Source organism: Podarcis vaucheri, assembly GCF_965113315.1.
Source record: "Podarcis vaucheri genome assembly, chromosome: Z".
Taxonomy (NCBI): domain Eukaryota; kingdom Metazoa; phylum Chordata; class Lepidosauria; order Squamata; family Lacertidae; genus Podarcis; species Podarcis vaucheri.
Window position 1 is genome coordinate 33,769,089 of NC_138758.1, and position 20,676 is coordinate 33,789,764.

General features: G+C 45.7%; 1 protein-coding gene across 7 annotated transcripts; it reads left to right on the forward strand.

Moving 5' to 3' along the window:
* The first annotated feature begins 262 nt into the window (after nucleotides 1-262).
* On the forward strand, nucleotides 263-20,285 carry EGFL7 (EGF like domain multiple 7). 7 transcript variants are annotated; one of them, XM_082208688.1, is made up of 10 exons: nucleotides 264-516; nucleotides 3,062-3,136; nucleotides 11,438-11,620; nucleotides 12,246-12,368; nucleotides 13,065-13,180; nucleotides 15,283-15,378; nucleotides 15,905-16,060; nucleotides 17,754-17,824; nucleotides 18,416-18,578; nucleotides 19,269-20,285. In XM_082208688.1, the coding sequence occupies exons 3-10, from the start codon at nucleotides 11,541-11,543 to the stop codon at nucleotides 19,289-19,291; spliced, it is 828 nt and encodes a 275-aa protein (XP_082064814.1). In that variant the 5' UTR covers nucleotides 264-516; nucleotides 3,062-3,136; nucleotides 11,438-11,540; the 3' UTR covers nucleotides 19,292-20,285. The 7 variants fall into 7 exon arrangements, with proteins under 7 accessions (XP_082064819.1, XP_082064814.1, XP_082064813.1 ...); XM_082208687.1 differs by having other exon boundaries at nucleotides 3,065-3,136; XM_082208689.1 differs by having other exon boundaries at nucleotides 3,069-3,136.
* Nucleotides 20,286-20,676: the final 391 nt, after the last annotated feature.

Below are 20,676 nucleotides of genomic sequence, written 5' to 3' on the forward strand. Positions count from 1 at the left end.
GGCCAGCCAACCTCTGATTACAAACCTCTAAGGAAGGAGAGCCCAGCATCTACCAAGGGAGTCTTTTCAACTCTCCTGTCCCTTTACAGACTGAGAAGGTATTAAATTCTTTCTCTCCAGGTCCCTCCTGAGTTGGCTTGTGTATTTTTTTTGCTTGCAAAGCTCCTTATCAGCCAGTGACACCCGCAGGGATTTCCTGCCCAGGTTGTCCATCCCAGTCCTGATTTGCACAGGAAGGCGGGAATAAAAAGGCTGCCCTTCCCCATCCAGAGGGACCTCTTGTCTCCAGACAGCATCACAGTGGGACCACGGAGGGAGAGAAAGAGGGAGCAAGCACAGAAGCAGCCCCGGCTGGGGAGGGCAGGCCTCCCGCCATGGAGCTGCGAAGGCCGGCAGAGGTGGTGCTGGCCATGGTGGCAACTGCGTTCGATGGGAGTTGCTTAGGGAGACAGAGAGTGGCCCACCTTGCCTGGCCGCCGCAGAGGGGCACAGACAGCTGACAAGGACACATAGCAGGTATCGTATGACTGTTGAGGTTCTAAGGCTTGGGGTTGTTTGGGGAGCCAGACCACAGAGGATGGCTGTCATTCAGTGGCAGGTGCGAGGTTCAATCCATTTATTCAGAATTATGAGGACTGTGGTCTTTTATTTTTAGGAGAGGGGCTGTTGCTCAGTGGCAGAGCATTTGCCTCTCACGCAGAAGGACCCAGGTTCAATACCCAATGACTTCGTCAGGCAAGGCTGGGAACATGAGCTGCCTGAATCCCTTGAGAGCCACTGCTGCCAGTCAGTGCTGGCAATCCTGAGCTACATGGGCCAGTGGTCTGGCTCTGTTATAAGGTAGCTTCCTGTGGCTTTATATAATGCAGTCCTTTCTTCAGTACCATGAGGACTAGAATCTTACTTTATTTTTTGGGAAAGGGTCATAGCTCTGTGGAAGAGCAGAAGGTCCCAGGTTTGAGCCCCCCCCCACTGGCAGCAACTCCAGGTAGGACTGGGAGTCATTCCCTATTGGTAATCCTAGAGAGCTCCTGCGGCTGCTCAGTGTAGACAGAACTGAGCAGAACATAGTGTTTGAAGGCACTTCCTATGCTGCTGTTTAATTCTGCCCTTTATTATACAGAACAATGAGGACTGGAACCTTATTTGGTTTCGGGGAGAAGGTCTGTAGTACTGTGGCAGAGCATCTGCTTGGCACGCAGAGGGTCCCGGGTTCAATTTCTGATGGCATTTCCAGGACTGGCTAGGAGAGACCTCTTCTCCAAAATCTTTCCAGTCAATGCAGGCAATAATGAACCAGATACTCATCATAAAGTGGCTTCCCGTGTTTCTGTTTAATTCAGCCATGAGGACTAGATGCTTACTTTATGTTTATAGGAAGACCCATAACTTAGCAGCTGAGTACATACCTGTTTTCCATACCAAAAGTGCCAACTTCAATCCGCAGTGGTGCTCCAGGTAGGGCTGGGAATAAATAAAGTACCTTGCCTGGAAACCTTAGAGTTTTACTGCCAATGCTGAGCTAGAGATGCCAGTGATCTGACTTGATAGGAAAATAACTTTGAGAGCAATGGAAGAAAAATGATAATATTTGAAATGGAAGAATGTGTCTTAGGTTAAATGTTTATTAGAATGCATTATGTAGATAGGATGGGATGGAGAAGAGCATGTAAGGAAAGGTGGGAAGTAAAAGTTTAAAGAGAAATGTATAAAAAACTTAAAAGCTGGAATTGGTATGTAAATATTTCAATGTTTAATAAAAATTTTGCACAAAAAAAGGAAAAATAACTTTGAGGAAGCTTTCTTAAAAAAAAAAAAGAGGACTGTAGTGTGGAGGTCTCGGGTTCAATTCTGAGCTCCTTCACATAATGACTGGGAAAAAGACTCCAGCCTAAAATCCTGGAGAGCTTCTGCCAGTCAGTGTAGACAGTGCTAAGCTAGTGCAGGTGATATATCACAGTGCTGTCTACCACAGAGCTTTGGCCCTTCCCCTAGGCATAAGGAAAGATTCTAGTCCTCATAGTTCTGAACAAACTGGAAATCAGGAAGCTACTTTAGTCAGTCAGACCATGGGTTCCTTTAGCTCGGTGTTGTCTGCACAGACTGGCCGTGGCTCTCCAGGATTTTGGACAGGATTCCAGCTTCATCTGAACATGCCAGGCATGGAACCGGGGTTCTTTTGCATGGCAAGCAGAAACTCTTGCATGACTCTTTCCAGTCATCTTTTTGCTGTTTTCAGAGTGTGAAGATTAGCTGTGATTCCTGCATTGCAGTGGGTTAGACTAGATGATTTTTCAGATCTAAAATTTGATGTTACTGTGAGATACAGTAGGGGAGCGGGCAGGGGGGCTGGCCGTCTCATTTGCATCTGGTCAAAGCAGCAGAGAGTAGGATGGTGGGTTGGAATGGGTGTGACAACCTCTGACTACCCATGCCAAGCCCCTCACAACTGTTTTTTTTGCCACCCTCTTTTGGACCTGAGTGAGGGAAGTGGCAGAGCAAATCCGCCTTCCCTGTAAGCGAGATGAAAAGGCTCTGCCAATGTTCTTGGCTGACTTTCTAAAATGCTACGGCAGATTTTGAATTCCTGACATATTCCTAATTTTCTTTAATATTTTACATCCGTGGTACAAAAAGGATGTATCGGTAGCTGAAATACTTTCCTGCATATCAGGGAAGGGGGCCTTTTGCACCCCCATATATTATTGGACTCCAGCTCCCATCAGACCCAGGAGAGAGCATGGCCAACCCTCAGAGGAGATGTGAGTTCAAGTCCAGGGTCCCCAACCTTTAATGCCTTTAATGTGCTCTGCAGAAACCAGCAAGGGACTCTTTTCACAGCTGGAATGAAGCACTGCCACCTATTAATGTCTGCAGTGGGGTGGTGGTTCAGCTGCTGTAAAAAAACCCAAACCAAACACAGGAGCAGGAGTCAGTCAGAAAGTTGGCAATCTGAGCAAATTGTATGCATTAGCCGTCTCATTAATGGATGCCTGATTAAGGCATCCCGCAAAACCACCTCTTAGACTATGCACAACTGTGCTTTTTCCTCTTGCTCCAGCAGTAAGAAGTCAAAGTGCCCTTTGGAGAGAATCCACTTTGGTTTAATGACAGATGACGGATCAAGATGCTTCAGGTGAGTCATTTTAGATGCTGCAAAACAGTCCCTAACCTTTTGCCAAGTAAATAAAACAAGGCTAAAATGATATTGTGGAGCTGGAAAAGGTTCAGAAAAGGGCAACCGAAATATCAAGGGGATATAATGACTACCCTTAGAGGAAAGGCTCCTTCATTTGAGACTTTTGGGTTTACGGAAAATGCAAGGAAGAGGCATGGCAGTTTATAAAATGACGCATGGCATGGAGAAAGCATGGGGGCTGACACCCAGGGACATCAAATGAAGCTGAAGGTGGGAAGGTTCAGGACAGATGAAAGGGATAATTTCTTCAAACAGCGCAGAGCAAAATTGTGGAGCTCACTCCCTTAGGAGGCAGTGATGCCCATCAGCTTGGATGGTTTTAAAAGAGGATTGAGCAAATTCATGGAGGAGAGGACTGTTGATGGCCATTAGCCATAAAGACTATGTTCTGCCTCCACAATTGGGAGGCAGCAATGCTTCTGAATACCAGTTGCTGGAAACCACAGGAGGGGAAAGGGCTCTTGTCTTAGAATTCCGCTTGTTTCCTACAGTCAACCTTTAGACTAATGTGAGAACAGGAGGATTGACTAAATGTGCCACTGGCCTCTTCTTCTGTTCCAAGCGAGGCTGCCATATGTAGACTCTAATTTGTGAGGCTTAAGCTAACTGTCTGTCTAGCCCGATAACATTTTCTGTGATCAGCAGCAGCTCTCCAGGGTTTCATGAGGACTAGGGTCTCTCGTGATCTGCCACAAATTGCTTATCTGTTGTCAGACACTGAATTTACTGTGCTTCAGACACATACTTGATATTTAAAGCACGTTTTACTTTTCATACGGCTACAGTTCCTAGCACCCTCAACAAACTAGTTTTCAGGATTCTTTTCGGAAAGAGGAAAGAATGTGCTTAGGACCTAACTTATTTCGGTGACAATTGTTTAAAACTATTTTAATTGTTGCAACTGGCCCTGGGGCCTTAAGGTGAAGGGTGGTTTATTATTACTATTATTAGTAGTAATAGTAGTAGTAATTTTTGGTGTGTAGACGCTTTTCATTGTGATCGCCACAAGGATCCATGCACAAGTGCTTTCAAAAATAGCTACCGGTATATATTGTTGCGAGGATGCCCTGATTTAATAACAAAATTATTATTTAATTGTATTGCTTGCCAAATGTTTAAAAATGTTGAAAGGGTGGGATGCAAGCTCCTGGTTGTATCTAGAGTAGACCCACGGAAATGAATGGGCATTGCTAAGCAGATCCATTTATTTCATGGGGTCAAGTTTGAGTAGGGCTTTGTTCATAAACAAGGGGAAATAAGATGTACTGCAAAATTGCACCCCATTCCCAGATGTCCAACTGAAGGCCCAAACCTGATACAGTGGTACCTCAATATACAGACGCTTCAGGTTACATACACTTCAGGTTACAGAGTCCGCTAACCCAGAAATAGTACCTCGGGTTAAGAACTTTGCTTCAGGATGAGAACAGAAATCGTGCTCCGGCAGCGTGGCAGCAGTAGGAGGCCCCATTAGCTAAAGTGGTGCTCCAGGTTAAGAACGGTTTCAGGTTAAGAACAGACTTCTGGAACGAATTAAGTACTTAACCCGAGGTACCACTGTAATGGATACCTTTTAAAATTTTGTTTTGTTTACAGTGGTACCTTGGTTCTCAAACTTAATCCGTTCCGGACATCTGTTCCAAAACCAAAGCATTCCAAAACCAAAGTAATGCAAAATGGATTTTTGTTAATTAAGTTCTTAACCCAAGGTACCACTGTACCTTGTTCACACGTTGTAGGCTCTCAGCGCTAACGTTCTAGCTTTCCCTTGGGGAGTAAGTCCCATTGTAACAAGGAAGAGCTTATCTGGGGGGGGGGTGGTGGACAGGATTTGGCTGTAGTTAGCAACTCAGGACCAGTTTCACTAGCTTTCTCACCTGCTGTTACCCAGACCTAAGTTTCTGGTTCTCTTGATTCCTGAAGAAGTAACCTCCCTGTTCATTATTTTTTTAAACCCCGGGGTTCAAAAACACAAACACGTGTTCAGGCGGTTTATGGAGAAGGAGGAGGCACTGTCCTCTTGGGACAGTTTTCTGAAGGCAAGTTTCTTATCTTTAATGGGAGGAGGAGGGAGAGAACAGTGCAGAAAGAATTCCTTTCTTCTTGCAATCTGCAACCTCTTTGCAAAAAAGTGGACGGTTCCCCCCTACGTCCAAGGATGGTGCAGAGCTCAAATCTTTTCTTGATAATCCTTTCCTTGAGATCAGTGGACTGCCTGAGAGACAGAAGCGAGCAAAGGCGAGGTAGACATGCTGTGTGTGTGTGTGTTAAAAAGCAATTCTGGATATTACTTTAAAAAAAAAACGGGAAGAAAAGGAGGAGAAGGAAGCGGGGTGGCAAGGAGATTTGGTTTCTTCGGGGGGTGGGAAGGAAGCGGCCGGTTTGCAAAAGCGCCTCTGCAGGAAAAGTGAGTAGCATTTATTTATTTTTTGGAAAGCGGAAAAGCGCCTGCAAGGACCGTTGCTGGGGGCTTTTAATGTTGCCCCCCCATTTTTCTCTCTTGTTTGCACGCTTTGGTTGAGGCAAAGCGAGACTTAAATCAGCTGCTGGATTTGGGAGGAGAAAGAGGGTGTTTTGTGTGGTGTTTTGTGTGTGTGTGAGATTCCAAAATCCGGTTTCTTTTTTTTTCTTTTTGCTAATGCAAGATTTTTTAGTAAAGAGGGAGGGAGTTTGGGGCGGTGGGTGCCTGTTGTTTGTTTGAGCCTCGTTCGCTCGTGCAATGCAACTTTTGCAAAACATTTTGCAGCGGGCGGCGAAGGGACCCTCTCGGTGGCGCGGGAAGCGGAATTTGCAGAGGTGGAGAAGAGGGCAGATAAGGCAGCAGAACTTAGGAGAATCTCCTGCACAGATTTGTTGCAGGAGTTGTTGCTTAAACAATAGGACTGAACCGGGGCGGGCGGGTTGTGAATGGGTTTCAAACCCGCCCCCGGAGAGAATCTCCTTCGCTTCTGTTGCTTGAACAATAGTTCTACCCACCCCGTTGCACAGAAGACTCCTTTTACACAAAGTGTAAAGCTCTTTAAATTTATATATTGTATATGTATGACAATTAGACGACCTCCCCACCTAGTGGTGGTAAAAAAAGTTTAACTTGCCGTTAACATAGAAAAGCTTCATTTTTTAAGCAAATGCATAAAGAAAAGTATTTATGCGTGTTTAAAAAATAATAATGCACAGGATATTTTAGATAGCTGATGCAACCTGTTTTGACCAATAATGTTTTTCAAACCCAATCTTTATCTATTCCTTATTTAATAATATGTATATGTACTGTATATGCATTGCAAAGGAACAGCAACCTCAAAGTGGTTTATGAAAAGAATAAAACAACGAGATTATCAGTTTTAAAAAAGTTTTTAAAAGCTATTTAAAACTTTAAACCAAACATGCTTTTTTAAAATGCTCCTTTGACCTCACAATGGTCCTGCGAGGGAGGCCTGATGTTGAGAGCTAGTAAGATCAAATTGGTTGTGGAGGAGAAGGGATGTGATCCCTTGAACCGTTGAGGGAGTTGGGCATGCTTAGTCTGGAAAAGAGGATACCGAGTGGAGATATGATAGCCATCTTCAAATCTCTAAAGGGCTGTCACATGGAAGATGGAGGGAGCTTGTTTTCCCCGGCTCTGAAGGGTAGGACTTGAACCAACAGTTTCAAGTTACAAGAAACGAGGAATAACTTTCTAAAGGCAAGAGCTGTTCTAAGAGATGTTCTGCAGCGGAATGGTCTCACTTCGGAGGTTGTGGACTTCATTGGAGGTTTTTAAGCAGAGATTAGGGACGCGGATGGCGCTGTGGGTTAAACCACAGAGCCTAGGACTTGCCGATCAGAAGGTCGGCGGTTCGAATCCCCATGACGGGGTAAGCTCCCGTTGCTCGGTCCCTGCTCCTGCCAACCTAGCAGTTCGAAAGCACATCAAAGTGCAAGTAGATAAATAGGTACCACTCTGGCGGGAAGGTAAACGGCGTTTCCGTGTGCTGCTCTGGTTTGCGGACAAACGCCGGTTCCCTCGGCCAATAAAGCAAGATGAGCGCTGCAACCCCAGAGTTGGTCATGACTGGACCTAATGGTCAGGGGTCCCTTTACCTTTAAGCAGAGGTTGGATGGCCATCTGTCATGGATGATTTAGTTAAGATTCCTGTATTGCAGGGTGTTGGACTATATGACCCTTGGGGTCCGTTCCAACTCCGCAATTCTATGATTCTGTGATTTCACTTTGCTGGCTCTGACTGTGGAGGCAGATCATAGTCACTGTGGTTTGTAGCCGTTGATAACCTCTTACTGCTCCATGAAATTGTCTAATTATCAGCTTCAGTAATTTAACTGAGAGATTCCCACTGCTCCTAGGTGTCCGTCCTGTTCAAGTGAGCTGAACGAATTTGGAAGCACTTTGCATGTGTGTAGGAGACTGGAGATAATTCTCCAGCACAAAGTTGAGCAGCTGGAATGAACTGGTTTTTTTTTTTGTGTGTGTGTGTGTGTGTGTGTGTTTGAGAATCACACTTTGAATCTCAGCCTCTGAAGGAGAAGAGCAGATCACAGGTAAAAAGATGCACCTGTCTGTGGGTTTTCCAGAACTTGGTCAAAAACAGTGTTCACTCAATGGGCAATAAAATAATGGAAAACCCATTTGAAACAGCAGGTCCCAAGGGGAACTGTCCCATCAGCGCCAGACTTCAACACTTTTAGGAAAAAATTTAGCAGCACAGGAGCAGAGCTGGTGGTTCAAAGGTCCTTCCTCACCATGGGTGGTGCTGGCTGCTGGGAGCCTTACCTGGAGATGAGGTAGGACTGGAACACAGGACATAAGCTCTGCAGTGGCGCTCTCAAGCATCTCCCTTTTGATTGCAACCTATATGAGGAACGGGTTGGTTTTAAGTGAAACCTAGGATTGCAGTTAAGCCACAGTGTGCCCTATTTACTATAGAGTCATAGAATTGTAGAGTTGTAAGGGACCCCCAAGGGCCATCTAGTCCAACCCCCTGTAGTTCAAGAACTACAGCTGCTGTGCTACATTGACATTGCTTACAAATTTTCAGAAACCAGCACTGTCCCTTCATAACGTGGAGATATTTGTGAATGTTTCCCATTATCTGGCATCATTCTCATTTAGTTAGTGGCGCTGATGGAGAGGAATGTTGTGGGAATGTATTTAGATCTGAGTCGGGCTGGCTGCTGGAATTTATCTTCCTGCAAGCATAATTTCACGACTGCACAGTTGATGGTGTTCTGGGATTTATTTATTGTTTTGGAGTGGAGGAACGGGACCTGGAATGCACATAAGGGAGTTGTGTGAGAGTTAACACAGTTTCGGCATGAATTGGAAGAGATTTTTATATCTCCAATGAGCCGCTGCTAATTCCTGGCTCTTAACCGCCAACTATGCATTATGAATGGTAATGTCCAGATCCCAAGGGGGGGGGGCTGGCTTGGATATTTGACATTTCCCAAGATGCTGTGTGCTACTCAGAATTGTAGAGATGGAAGGGACCCTAAGGGTCATCTAGTCCAACCTCCTCCAAATGCAAGAATCTCAGGACAGATGGCTGTCCAACCTCTGCTTTAAAACCTCCAAGGAAGGAGAGTCCACCACCTTCCAAAGGAGACTGCCTCACTGTCTCACAGCTCTTACTTTTAGAAAGTTTTAGCTGGAATGTTTAGTATGTTTAGTCAGAACCTCCTTTCTTGTAGTTTGAATCAGTCGCTTCGGGTTCTCCCTTTCTGGTGCAGGGTCACATTTACACCATTCATTTAAAGCACATGGTTTCCCCTCAGAAACCCTGGGCACTCTGTGAGTTTTCACCTCACAGAGCTGCAATTCCCAGCACCCTTAACAAACCACAGTTTCCAGGATTCATGGGTGTGTTTTAAATGTGTGTTAAATGCATTTTACATGTTTTAATCAAGTGTGGCCTTTAAGTAATTCCTCGTGGGCATATTTTGATCAGAAATTCTCACCAAATGCATTGGGTGGAGCAGGGTGCTATAGGGACACCCCGTTATTTGAAGAACCTCAAGTTTTCCCCTGCTTTCTATGGTGATGGCAACTGGTCTGGCAGCTGTTCCTGGGTCCAGTTTTGCTAACCAGATGTCCAGTTAGCCAGATGTCCAGAAATCAGGGTTTGAACTTCTGGACCAGAGGCACGACCACAGCTGCAGCAGCGGTTAGGGCAAAGCCAGGAGATCAGCGACAGTGGCAAATGTGAGATGCCAAAAAGTCTTTTCAGCCATCTGGTTTCTAAAAAGCATTCAGCATATCTATCTTTCAGTTAAAGTTTATTTCCATGTTCAAATCTCTTCACTTGCCTGGGGTGGGGTGGGTTAGTGCTTCTTCCTTTACAAAGCTGAAGAATTCTGACGGCTGGGGGTGAAACTTTCGCGCATTTCATATAATTCATCTATCTATCTATCTATCTATCTATCTATCTATCTATCACCACTCCATTAAGGAATATTTTGTCTCCCATGGTTCTTCCCAAGTTAATAATAATGCTTTATATGTAGGAGTGTAAATTACTCTGCAGAACAGTTTCCTGCAGATTTTCTCAGGTGCTGATCAAAAATCCCCCGTGCTCTACATTAAGAGGAGTCTGGCTGCTGGATTGGACCCAGAGCCTGCCTCATCCTGCGTCTGGTTGTCGGGCAGATTCCCTTTGGAAAACCCACAGTGAGCAGGATGCAAGCACGATAGTGCTCATGACTGAACCATCAGCTCTGTTTGTGGGTTGCTAAACTTTTCCCTAAAAGTGTTGAGGTCTGGCCCTGATGGGACAGTTCCCCTTGGGACATAAGAAGAAACTGCCTTGTCAGATAATTAAGAACATAAGCAGAGCCTGCTGGTTCCAATCTAGTACAGTGGTACCTCGGGTTACAGACGCTTGAGGTTACAGACTCCGCTAACCCAGAAATAGTACCTCGGGTTAAGAACTTTGCTTCAGGATGAGAACAGTAATCGTGCAACAGTGGCGCGGCAGCAGCGGGAGGCCCCATAAGCTAAAGTGGTACCTCAGGTTAAGAACAGTTTCAGGTTAAGAATGGACCTCGGGAACGAATTAAGTTCTTAAACCGAGGTACTGAGGTACCACTGTACACTGTTCTACACAGTGGCTCCCTAGGTGTTCAAAAGGGAAACCAGCAAGCGGGGTTTGAGCAGAAGAGCCCTCTCCCCTCTCTTGCAGCAACTAGGATTCAGAAGCATCGCTGCCTCTGTTAAGGCAGAGCCAGGCCATTGTGGTAGTAGCCTTCAATATGAATTTGTCCTCTATGAATTTGTCAAATCCCTTTTTAAAAGCCGTCCAGGTCAGTGGCTATCATTGTCTCCTGTGGGAGGGAGTTCCATAGTTTAACTGTCTGTCCTGAACCTTCCAACAGTCAACTTCATTGGATGTCCACAAGTTCTAGTGTTATGGGAAAGGGAGAAAAGGGGAGTCCCCCCCTCCCCGGTCCACCTTTTACTTGCCATGTAGTTTGTCATTCGTTTTATTTTTTATTATTATCATGTCATGTTTATTACAAATGCTGGGATCCCTGCATGGCAGGAGGTTGTACTAGATGACTCATGGGGTCCCTTCCAACTTTACAGTTCTGTGATTCTGTGTCACCTCTTGCTGGCTCTGGTGATTTAAATAGGTGCTCAATTATTTGACTTTTCATTGTTTTTGACTGAGTCCCTGAAAACCCACAGACAGGTGCATCTTTTTTTACCTCTTACCTGCCCTTTCCCTTTCGTCTACAACTTCATTGTCTACAACTTTATTAACATCTATCTACAACCCCACTAGTATCTCTCAGTATTGTGAATAACACCGAACTTACCTTTTGTTGGTATCTTCATGAACTTATCTAAAAGACTGAGTTAAGCATTTGAAAAATCTATTGAAACCAGACATTATAAGTTCATTTTAGGCTGGGTAGTTCGCAAGTCTCTGTGGCTTTGTTTAATGTTTTGTATTTTTCTCAGAAGGTTGATAAAGTATATATAATTATTGCTCTGTGTATATTAATCACCAATGTGTTGCATGAGTCGTACTACTTTCCCTTTCAGAGGCTGGGATTGCAAGTGTGACATATTCTCTCTCTCTCTCTCTCTCTCTCTCTCTCTCTCTCTCTCTCACACACACACACACACACACACACACACACAAAAACACACACAACCCCTGTTCATTTCAGCTGTAGTCTCCTGCATGCGTGCAAAGTGCTGTCAAATTCCTTCATCTCTCTCTCTCTTTTTGTTTCCAGGTGTGCGCACTGAAGAGCCCCTTGCTGTGAAACACCCCCCACCCATACCTGTATTTGCTACACTGGAGGGGTGGGGGAGAAAAGGCCCAGCAGAGGATAGGAAATGAGGAGGATCAGCTGCCTTCTGGCATTGGTCCTTTTCATCCTTGCTGTGATCAATGCTGAGTGTTCCTCTAGACCAGGGTAAGTGTCCTTTCTCTTCGGGGCCCCATTTCCAAGGCTGTTTTGCTTGGAGCGTCATGGCCAAGTGGGAATTTGAACTCTGATCTCCCAGATCCTAATCTGATACTCTAACCACTGCACCACACTGCCTAGTAGGTTGCAAGAAGGCTGGGATATTGTGTTGCTTTCTACTTGATTTCACTGGCTCTCCTTTTTCCTTTCCTTTCTAAGGAAGGCTCCACAAGTAATTTAAAAGTATGTACATGTGTGTGTAAATGCGTGCGTAGGAGGCCAGATATCAGATTCTGACATATGCAACTATTTAACTGGATTTATATACTGCATAATCATCAAAACATTTAAGTGGGTTACATAAAATACAAAAAAACGCACTAAAGCTACCAGCGAAATCGGACGTTGAAAACAAGTTTGCATATTAAAATACACATCAGCTTTTGCATGCCTGGGGAGGAAGTTTTTCACAGCTAGGCCAAAAACAGGCCCCTGCCTCAAATCAAATTTCTTCCTCGCTGGAGGAGGGATCCTTGCAAGTGCAAAACGGACAGGATGTGGCACGTGTTGCAGGGCTCGTATTGTGCTGCTGTAAACCTGATGTGGGGGTCTGTATTTGGTTTCTCCATTGCAGGCCCAGAGTGTGTTCCATGGGGCTGAAGAGCCAGGTGGTGTCCTACCTCATGTCCCATGCCCAACCTATGTACCAGCCTTACCTCACCTTGTGCCAGGGATACAGGCTCTGCAGTATGTACAGGTATGGAGTAATCCTCAGCCTTTTTAGTGTAGATAAGGGTTTCCCAATCTTTGGTCTCCAGATGTTGTTTTTTTGGACTACAACTCCCATCATCCCTAGCTAGCAGGAGCAGTGGTCAAGGATGATGGAAACTGTAGTCCAGAAGCAACATGAGACTCAAGTTTGGGAAACCCTGATTTTTTTTTTTTTAAAAGGCAAATAAGAGGTGGAAGTTTTATCAAATTAAGCACAGCATGGGGAAAATGGATAGAAGAAGAAAAAAGTTTTACTGCCTTTCTAAGTAACACTGGAAATGGCAGAGATCCAATGAAGTTGAATGCTGGAAGATTCAGAGCAGATAAAAGGAAGGACTTAATTCAGTCGGCACATAGCTAAACTGTGGGACTCTCTTCCTGCCTCTGCTGTTGGCAGCTGCAGTGCTTTTGAATACCATTTACGTGCAACTGCTGGAGGGGGAGAGGGCTCCTGTGCTCAAATCATGCTTGGGGGCTTCTCAATGAGGCATCTGGTTGGCCACTGTGAGGACAAGATGATGGGCTGGATGGGCCTCTTCTCGCCATCCAGATGTTTGTCTTACTTTCTTTTGAACGCTTTTGTTTCCTTTTTCTCGTGGAAATGGTAAAAATAGCCATTTCTTTTTTTAAAAGCCTTGCAGGCTCTGAATACTAAATCTTTGTGTTTTGGCATTATTTGCAGAACCATCTACAAAACTGCCCAGCGCCTAGCCTACCGGAAGCAGTCCTATCCAACATATGCCTGCTGTCCTGGGTGGAGACGGGCAAATAGTGCCCCTGGGCATGGATGCAGTATAGGTAAGCCTCTCATTCATTCATTCATTCATTCATTCTTCACTTGGTTTCCCAAGCATAGAATCATAGAACCATATACTCATAGAATTGTAGAGTTGGAAAGGCACCCAAAGTTCAACCCCCTGCAATGCAGGAATCTCAACGAGGTCAAATGTGACAGGTGTATGCTTGAAAACATCCAACAAAGAAGAGTCCACCGCCTTCTGAGAGAGTCTGTTTCACTGTGAAACAGTTCTTACTGAAAGTTCTTCCTGATGTTAGTTGGAATCTCCTTTCTTGTAACTTGAAGCCATTGGTTCGGGTCCTACCCTCCAGGTCAGGAGAAAACAAGCTTGCTCCATCTTCTATGGGACACCCTTTTAGTTATTTGAAGATGGTTATCATATCTCCTCTTAGTCCCTTATCCAGACTAAACATACCCATCTCCCTCAACTAGTCCTCATAAGACTTGGTTTCCAGACCCTTGATCATCTTGGTCACCCTCCTCTGCCCATGTTCCAGCTTGTCAATATCCTTGAATTGTGGCACCCAGAACGGGACGCAGGACTCCTGGTGGTGTCTGACCTAGGCAGAATAGAGTGGAACTATGACTTCCCTTGATCAGGATACTAGACTTTGTGGGTGCAGCCTAGAATTGCATTAGGTCTTTTTGTGGCTGCATCGCACTGTTGACTCACATGAAGCTTGTGGTCCACTAATTCCCCTAGATAGTTTTCATATGTACTACTGGCAAGCTAGGCGTCCCCCATTTTATATTTATGCCGCTAGTTCTTCCTGCCAAAGTGTAGAACCTTACATTTGTCCCTATTGAAATTCATTTTGTTAGTTTTGGACCAGTTCTCTGATCTGTCAAGGTCATCTTGAATTCCAATTCTGTCTTCTGCGGTATTAGCTACCCCTCCCCAGTTTGCCATCTGCACCTAGTCATCTATAAAGATGTTTAACAGCAACGGGCCCAGAACAGAACCCTGTGGCATTCCTCTTGTCACTTTTCCCCAGGATGACGAGGAATCATCTGAGGCTCTGAGATTACATCTGCAACCTGTTTAGTACCCTTGAGTTTAGCTCATCAGGATGTCGAGATTTGAATTCATTTAAATTAACTAGGCGTTCCTTTATCACCATTTCTCCTATCTTAGGCTGCAGCTCCCTCGTTGCATCTTCTATTCTGTTATCACTAGGTGGGACACTGCTTTACTTTTGGGTGAAGACAGAGGCAAAGTAGGGGTTGAACAGTTCTGCCTTCTTTCAGTCACCCAGCAGCATTTCTCCATCTTCCCTATGCAAGGGACAATACCATCTTGGGAGTCAAGATAACCCCACAATTAATTGGTAGTGGATGCAGCAATGAGCTTATATATGTTTATATTCAGTTGCTTTGATATAAGCTAATTAGCTGGCTTTGATGTTATCCTTATCTGTGGGGTTTGGGGTGTTGGGCTCTGAACCCAGAAAAAAAGAACCATTTAGGAGGTCCATTTAATCAGGTGAAATTATGTATGCTGATTTGTATATAAAGAATGCATGCCCATTTGCTCGGGCTGCAAGTGAGCAGTGAGGACACCACTATTTGCCAGTATCTGTTTATTTGTTGCACTTAAACCCCACCTTTTTACTCCCAAGGAGCTCAAGGTGGCCTGCATGGTTCTCTCCCTCCCTGTTTAATCCCCACAACAACCCTGTGAGGTAGGTCAGGCAGAGAGGCAGTGACTGTCTCCTTGTGTTATACCCACTGCGCTTCAGGGCCAAGTTGTGGTGGTGGTGGGGTTGAACCATGGTCAGTCTTGGGTCCAGTGTTCATAGAATCATAGAACTGTAGGGTTCGAAGGGACCCCAAGGGTCATCTAGTCCAACCCCCTGCAAGGCAGGAATCACAGCTTCCCTGACAGACAGGCGCCCAGCCTCTGATTAAAAACTTCCAGTGAAGGAGAGTCCACAACCTCCCAAGGGAGTCTGTTCCACAGACCACTGTGGCCTTTTACCTATTACTAATTGATTTTTGAGAAGCAACACACACAGTTTGAAAGCAGAAACATTTTCCTGGGCCACGTTTAAGGATCTTCCTTGCCACACACCCCTGTTTTAACCATGGCCTTCTCTTCCAGCAATCTGCCGCCCCCCTTGCCAGAATGGTGGGAAGTGTCTGTCCCCTAACAAGTGTTCTTGCCCTTCAGGATGGAGCGGAAAGAGTTGCCAGAAAGGTAAAGGCCACTTCCTGCCCCCCCCAATTGGTCCTTGAGGACCTTTCTAACCATTTTCTCTCCCTTTCTATCTGTCTATCCAAATACATCAGGACTGCCTTCCATGGGCGCTCAGAATGAATTTGCGGGTGCAGGTCTCTGGTGGTCACAATCTCAACTTCCCTTGCAAAAAAACAAACAAACAAAAGCAGGTTTTTAAAAAAAGATTGAATTTGTTTATTTCGTGAATAAGCCTGGCCCTTCATCCCCAGTTAGAAGCATATAAAAACAGTTTACAACTAAAACCATTCTATGATTGCAATGAGAAATATACTTGTATCTGCTCTGATGGTGGTGAAAACAGCTACATGCAAGGGAAGCTGGCTGAGATCGTAGTGCCGGATAATTGTAGGGTTGGAAGGGACCCCAAGGGTCACTTAGTACAACCCCCGCAATCAAGCGGTATATAGTTTGGGGCTTTGTGACTTTGCTCTTGTGGCTAGACTAAGACCCATCCTTTAGGACACAATTCCTTTTGTGGTTCCAGATGTGGACGAATGTGCTGGAGGGAGACACGGGTGCAGCCACACCTGTCACAACGTGGTTGGGAGTTACCGCTGCACCTGCCAGCAAGGTTACGAACTCGGTGCGGATGGAAGGACCTGTGAGGCTCTGGGAGTGCCCACGGATGCCGTGAGCCCAGGTAAGGCCAACGTAGATCAGGCGAACTCTTGGGGTGGCCTTGTAGCTTTGCCTTGCATTTCAGCCATTATTATTCTAAATAGTGCATAAGTTAAACTGTGGAACTCACTTCTGCAGGAGACAGCCATCAACTCGGACGGCTTTAAATAAGGATTAAACTAATTTCACGCATGAGAGGACTTTCAGTTGCTACTAGCCAGGTTGGCTAATCTCTGCCCTCATGGTCAGAGGCAGTAGTGCTTTTAAATTCCAGTTGCTAGAAGTCACAAGTCCTGTTTGGGGTCTTCTTCCCATGGGGACCTCTGGGTGACCATTGTGGGTTTGTCCACACTTCCACTTGTCCTGTGCCTAGAAAGCATGGGTCTGAGTGGGTTTTTTTGTTTGCCCTGCTGCTTTCCCCCCAGGGAAAACTTCTGTTTACCACTGAATCGGAACAAAGTCAAACTGCAGAAGAAACTGATTGGCATTGGTTTCGATTCAGCAGCAAACAGCGCATTTCCCCAGGGGTAAGCGGTGGGACAAGGGGAAGTGTAGAAAAGCCCTGGGAGAGCAAGATGCTGGACTGGATGGGCCGCCGCTTCCTCTTGTGGCAGTGAGTTCCCTAGCTTAACTCTGTGCTGCATGATGAAGTCCTTCTTTTTATCTTGAATCTTCCAACATTCAAGCTTCACTGGCTATCACCCAGGCCTTTGGAGTACATCGATCCATTCACACCAGTGTTTGTGCTCTGATCCTGCTTGTGGGCTTCCCATTGGGGTGACTGGTTGGCCCCTGTGAGAGCAGGATGCTGGACTAGATGGGCCATTGGCCTGATCCAGCAGGCTCATCTCATGTTCTGCCTTTTGTTATCAGAGGCATTCAAATTGCACTACCTTTTTTTTTGCTGCTGCACCACACTGTTAACTAGCAGAAAACCAGCTTTCTCCTATCATCCATAAGTTGTGCTTTGGGGCAGCCCACGTGCTCTTCGTCACCTTTGCCTACCTGTTCTGCATAACATCCATGCGTGGCCTTGGCCTTGCCAAGAGCAGTCGGCTCCGAGTGTGAGCATGCCATGACTCCTCTTAAGTGCCCAGTCTGAGCTCCAGTGGGCTGAAGGAACTGCTTCCCCCATAGTCTGTTTGCCTCCATTGCCCTCTAGCCTCCTGGAAGAAGAGAAGCACCCCGAGCCAAGGCTGACTGCCGCCCATTATTACTTTTGGTACGCGCTGTGCCACTTCAAACTCGTACCGTGAGTAATAATGCGCGGAAGCCCGGCACCTGCGCCAGAAGGACGTGAGAGGACCCACACATCGTCTTCAGATTCTCAGGTGTGCTGCAGAGGACATCCCCCAGTGCCGTGGGAACGACCCCATGCTGCCACCCATGGCCTACAGAGATGTCCTTCTGCCTGGGCGGGACTGGTCAATGGAAACCCTTCCTGTGCAGATGATGGAATTGCAGGTGGGCAGCACAGGTCCTGCTTTGGGCACCTTGTTGGCCACTGTGAGAACAGGTGGCTAGACTAGATGAACCCCCTTTGGCCAGACCCACGAGGACTCTGCATAGATCTGCTGTTACCACAGAACTTCCATGCCCAGGGACAGTCCAGCTATGAATACCAGACTGATTGATTGAATCTTCAGTTTCTTTTGTTCAAGGAACCACCGTTTTACTTGCAATTTTTCTCCCTCTTTGCCATGAAACCTGTGCAGCTAGAACCACCAACCTGATAGTGGAGGATGAAGTTCAGCAGCTGAAGACCAGGATGGCCGCTCTGGAGGAAGTGAGTCTTCTCTGCTAGTTCTTGATGGCTGGGAAGAGGGTCCCTCTGCAAGGGTGGGGAACAGGCTCCTGGCCCTTAGCTTGTAATTTACTATTGTCATGGTAGAACATCCATGCCCAGGGGCAGTCTACCTGCAAGTACCAGTTGCTGGATACCACACACAGGGAGAATTGCTATTGCATTTGGGGACTTTTTCCCATCAGGGCTGCTGGTGAGGCCACTGTGAGGACAGAATGCTGGACTAGATGGACCCCCTTTGGCCTGATCCGGCAGCCAGGCTCGTCTCATGTTCTTACATTTAACAGATGCTGTGGTGGGTGAGAGAAGGGTTCCTTGTGTGGGGGTTTTGAGTGGCTTGTTGGCTGGTCTTGGTTATGAACCTCTTCATGAGTGGCTTTCCTGTTGTAGTTATGCCTTAGTTAACCATGGCAGCAATGGTTCCTCTTCTTTTTTTAATCAAAAGCGGCAGCTGGGGTCACACCTGGTCTTTGTGGGTAGATACCTGTTGCTCACCTACTCACTAAAGGTTTACCTGTTTCTCTTCCACCATTCTCCCCCCCCACCCCCGGCCTGCCAAACTTCTCTGGGTAGAAATTTCAGCTCACGCTAGCGCCATTCCTCAAAGTGGAGGTACCAGGGTTGGAGGGGACCCCTGCTGACCCCATCACCCTCCTGGTGCAATCTCTGCAGAAGCTGGACAGAATCGACTCTCTCAGTGAGCAGATCTCTTTCCTGGAGGAGCGGCTGGAGTTTTGTAAGTGGCAATAAAGTGTGTGCTGGTGGGGGGATGGCAGACTGCACAAGCCTCCCTTTCATTAACCCTGTTTATTCCCCTTTCAACAAATGCTGGGAAATGGGAAACGCACAGGAGCGTAGTGGCAAATTCAGAAGGGCAACGTCTTTTCTTGATAATTACACCCCTTCTAAGGTGATACAACCTGGGAGAGCCAGTGGTTAAGAGTGTCGGACTAGGGATCAAGGAGAGACCATGGTTTGAATCCCCCCCAACTTGGCGCTGAAGCTCACTGGGTGTGACCTTGGGAGCCATTCACAAACCTACCTCATAGGGTTGTTGTGGGGATTAAATGAGGACTAGGAGCTGGTGGACTAGGGTTCAAATCCCCACTCGTGTTTTTATTATTTTGTCTTTTAATATATCTGCTTTTATATTGTTTTAGTTCTATTAAGAGTTTAATTCCTATTTAACAATAATCTTCTTTACGTTTGTAGCTTTTTGTATTTTTATGTGTATTGATTAAATTGTGTGTTAATTTAGCTGCCTTGAATCCTGGAAGTAGGCTGGGTATTATTATATAATAATAATAATAATAATAATACAATAAAAGCTGGCAGGGATGGGGGACAACATCTTGTTGGATTTCAAACAGATGGGAATATCATTTTGATGGCTTTGATCACTTCTCTCTCTCTCTCCGCCTTGCAGGTTCTTGCAAAAATGAACGTTAAGGAAGACAACAGAAGATTCAAATGGAGCAGGACTCCTAGCCTCTTCTGTGTCACCAAAATATGCATCTGTACAGCAGCGAATAACTTTGTGGACTAAAGAAGCAAAGTGAAGCCATCAGGTGATAATGAAACACAGGATGCCAGCTAGAAAGGAACTCTTATTGGCGTCCTGAAAATTAAGCAAGCTGCAGCTTCTGGTAATAGAGAAGCTTGCAACCTTCACCCCCAAATGTGGTACATATGAAGCTGCCTTATACTGAGTCAGACCCTTGGTCCATCTGGCTCAGTATTGTCTATTCTGGCAGCAGCGGTTATCCAGGGTTTCAGTTCTTTCCTTGAAAATTAAGCAAGATTCTAGACCTCATTGTTTTGTATAAAGGACTCAAATAGCAACAAAAGAAGCTGTCTTATACCAAGTTAGACCATTGGCCTTTTTAGCTCAGTAAACTACCTGGTTTGTTTGTTTTTTGGTTGGTGGAAGGAGAAGAGAGGATGAAGGCTGTGTTATCTTAAAGCAGCTCTGCCCAAACCTGATACCTTTGGGACTACAACTCCCATCATTCCTAGCCCTTGAGCCATGCCGCCTGGGGTGGCTGATGGGAGTTAAGCATCCGGCAACATAATCAGGCCAGTGGCCCATCTAGTTCAGCATCCTCACAAGAGTCCAGTGGCATGTTAGCTGTGATTCCTGCATTGGATTAGATGATCCTTGGGAGCCAACTTTTCAACTCTATGATACTTATGTTCTGGAGAGCTGCAGGTTCCACCCAACTCTGAGCCATGCCTCCTGTTTTCTTCTGCCACCATAAGCGTGTTCAAAACCTTCCTATTTTGAAAATAATTGCCTAGAGAGAACTTAATGGTACAATTTACTCACTCTTCTGCAAAAGTGCAAAGGCTTGACACCAGTAATGACATGATGCAATATTATAATTTTTTTCCTTTTGGAAATAAGTTGTTTTGTTTTCTCCAATAAAAGACACACACACAAAGACAGTTAAATGCTATTCTTTGGGAAGAGGTTGCAATAATGGGCTTCAGGAGAGGAGGGTGGCATAGCACCCATGTGCAGAAATAGGGTCACTGGGTGTGACCTCTCTTCAGAAGACAAGTAACTGTACTGGGGGAATTTACTGCCAGAAATGGTGGTGGCTGTTACCAACATTCAGGGCTCCAAGTAGATGATTTTAAGAAATCCATAGAGCTTCCAATTCAATTTAGTGGCTGTTTACACCCCCCCCCCTCATATTTGATGATGAGTGCCTGCATTGGAACTCCCTGTCTCCCCATGGGTGCCCTCTGAAACATTGTTTAGACAAGCCTATACAGGCTATACAGGTGCCAGTTTTAGTCTCTTTTTAATCTATTGTTATTTCAACTTTTCA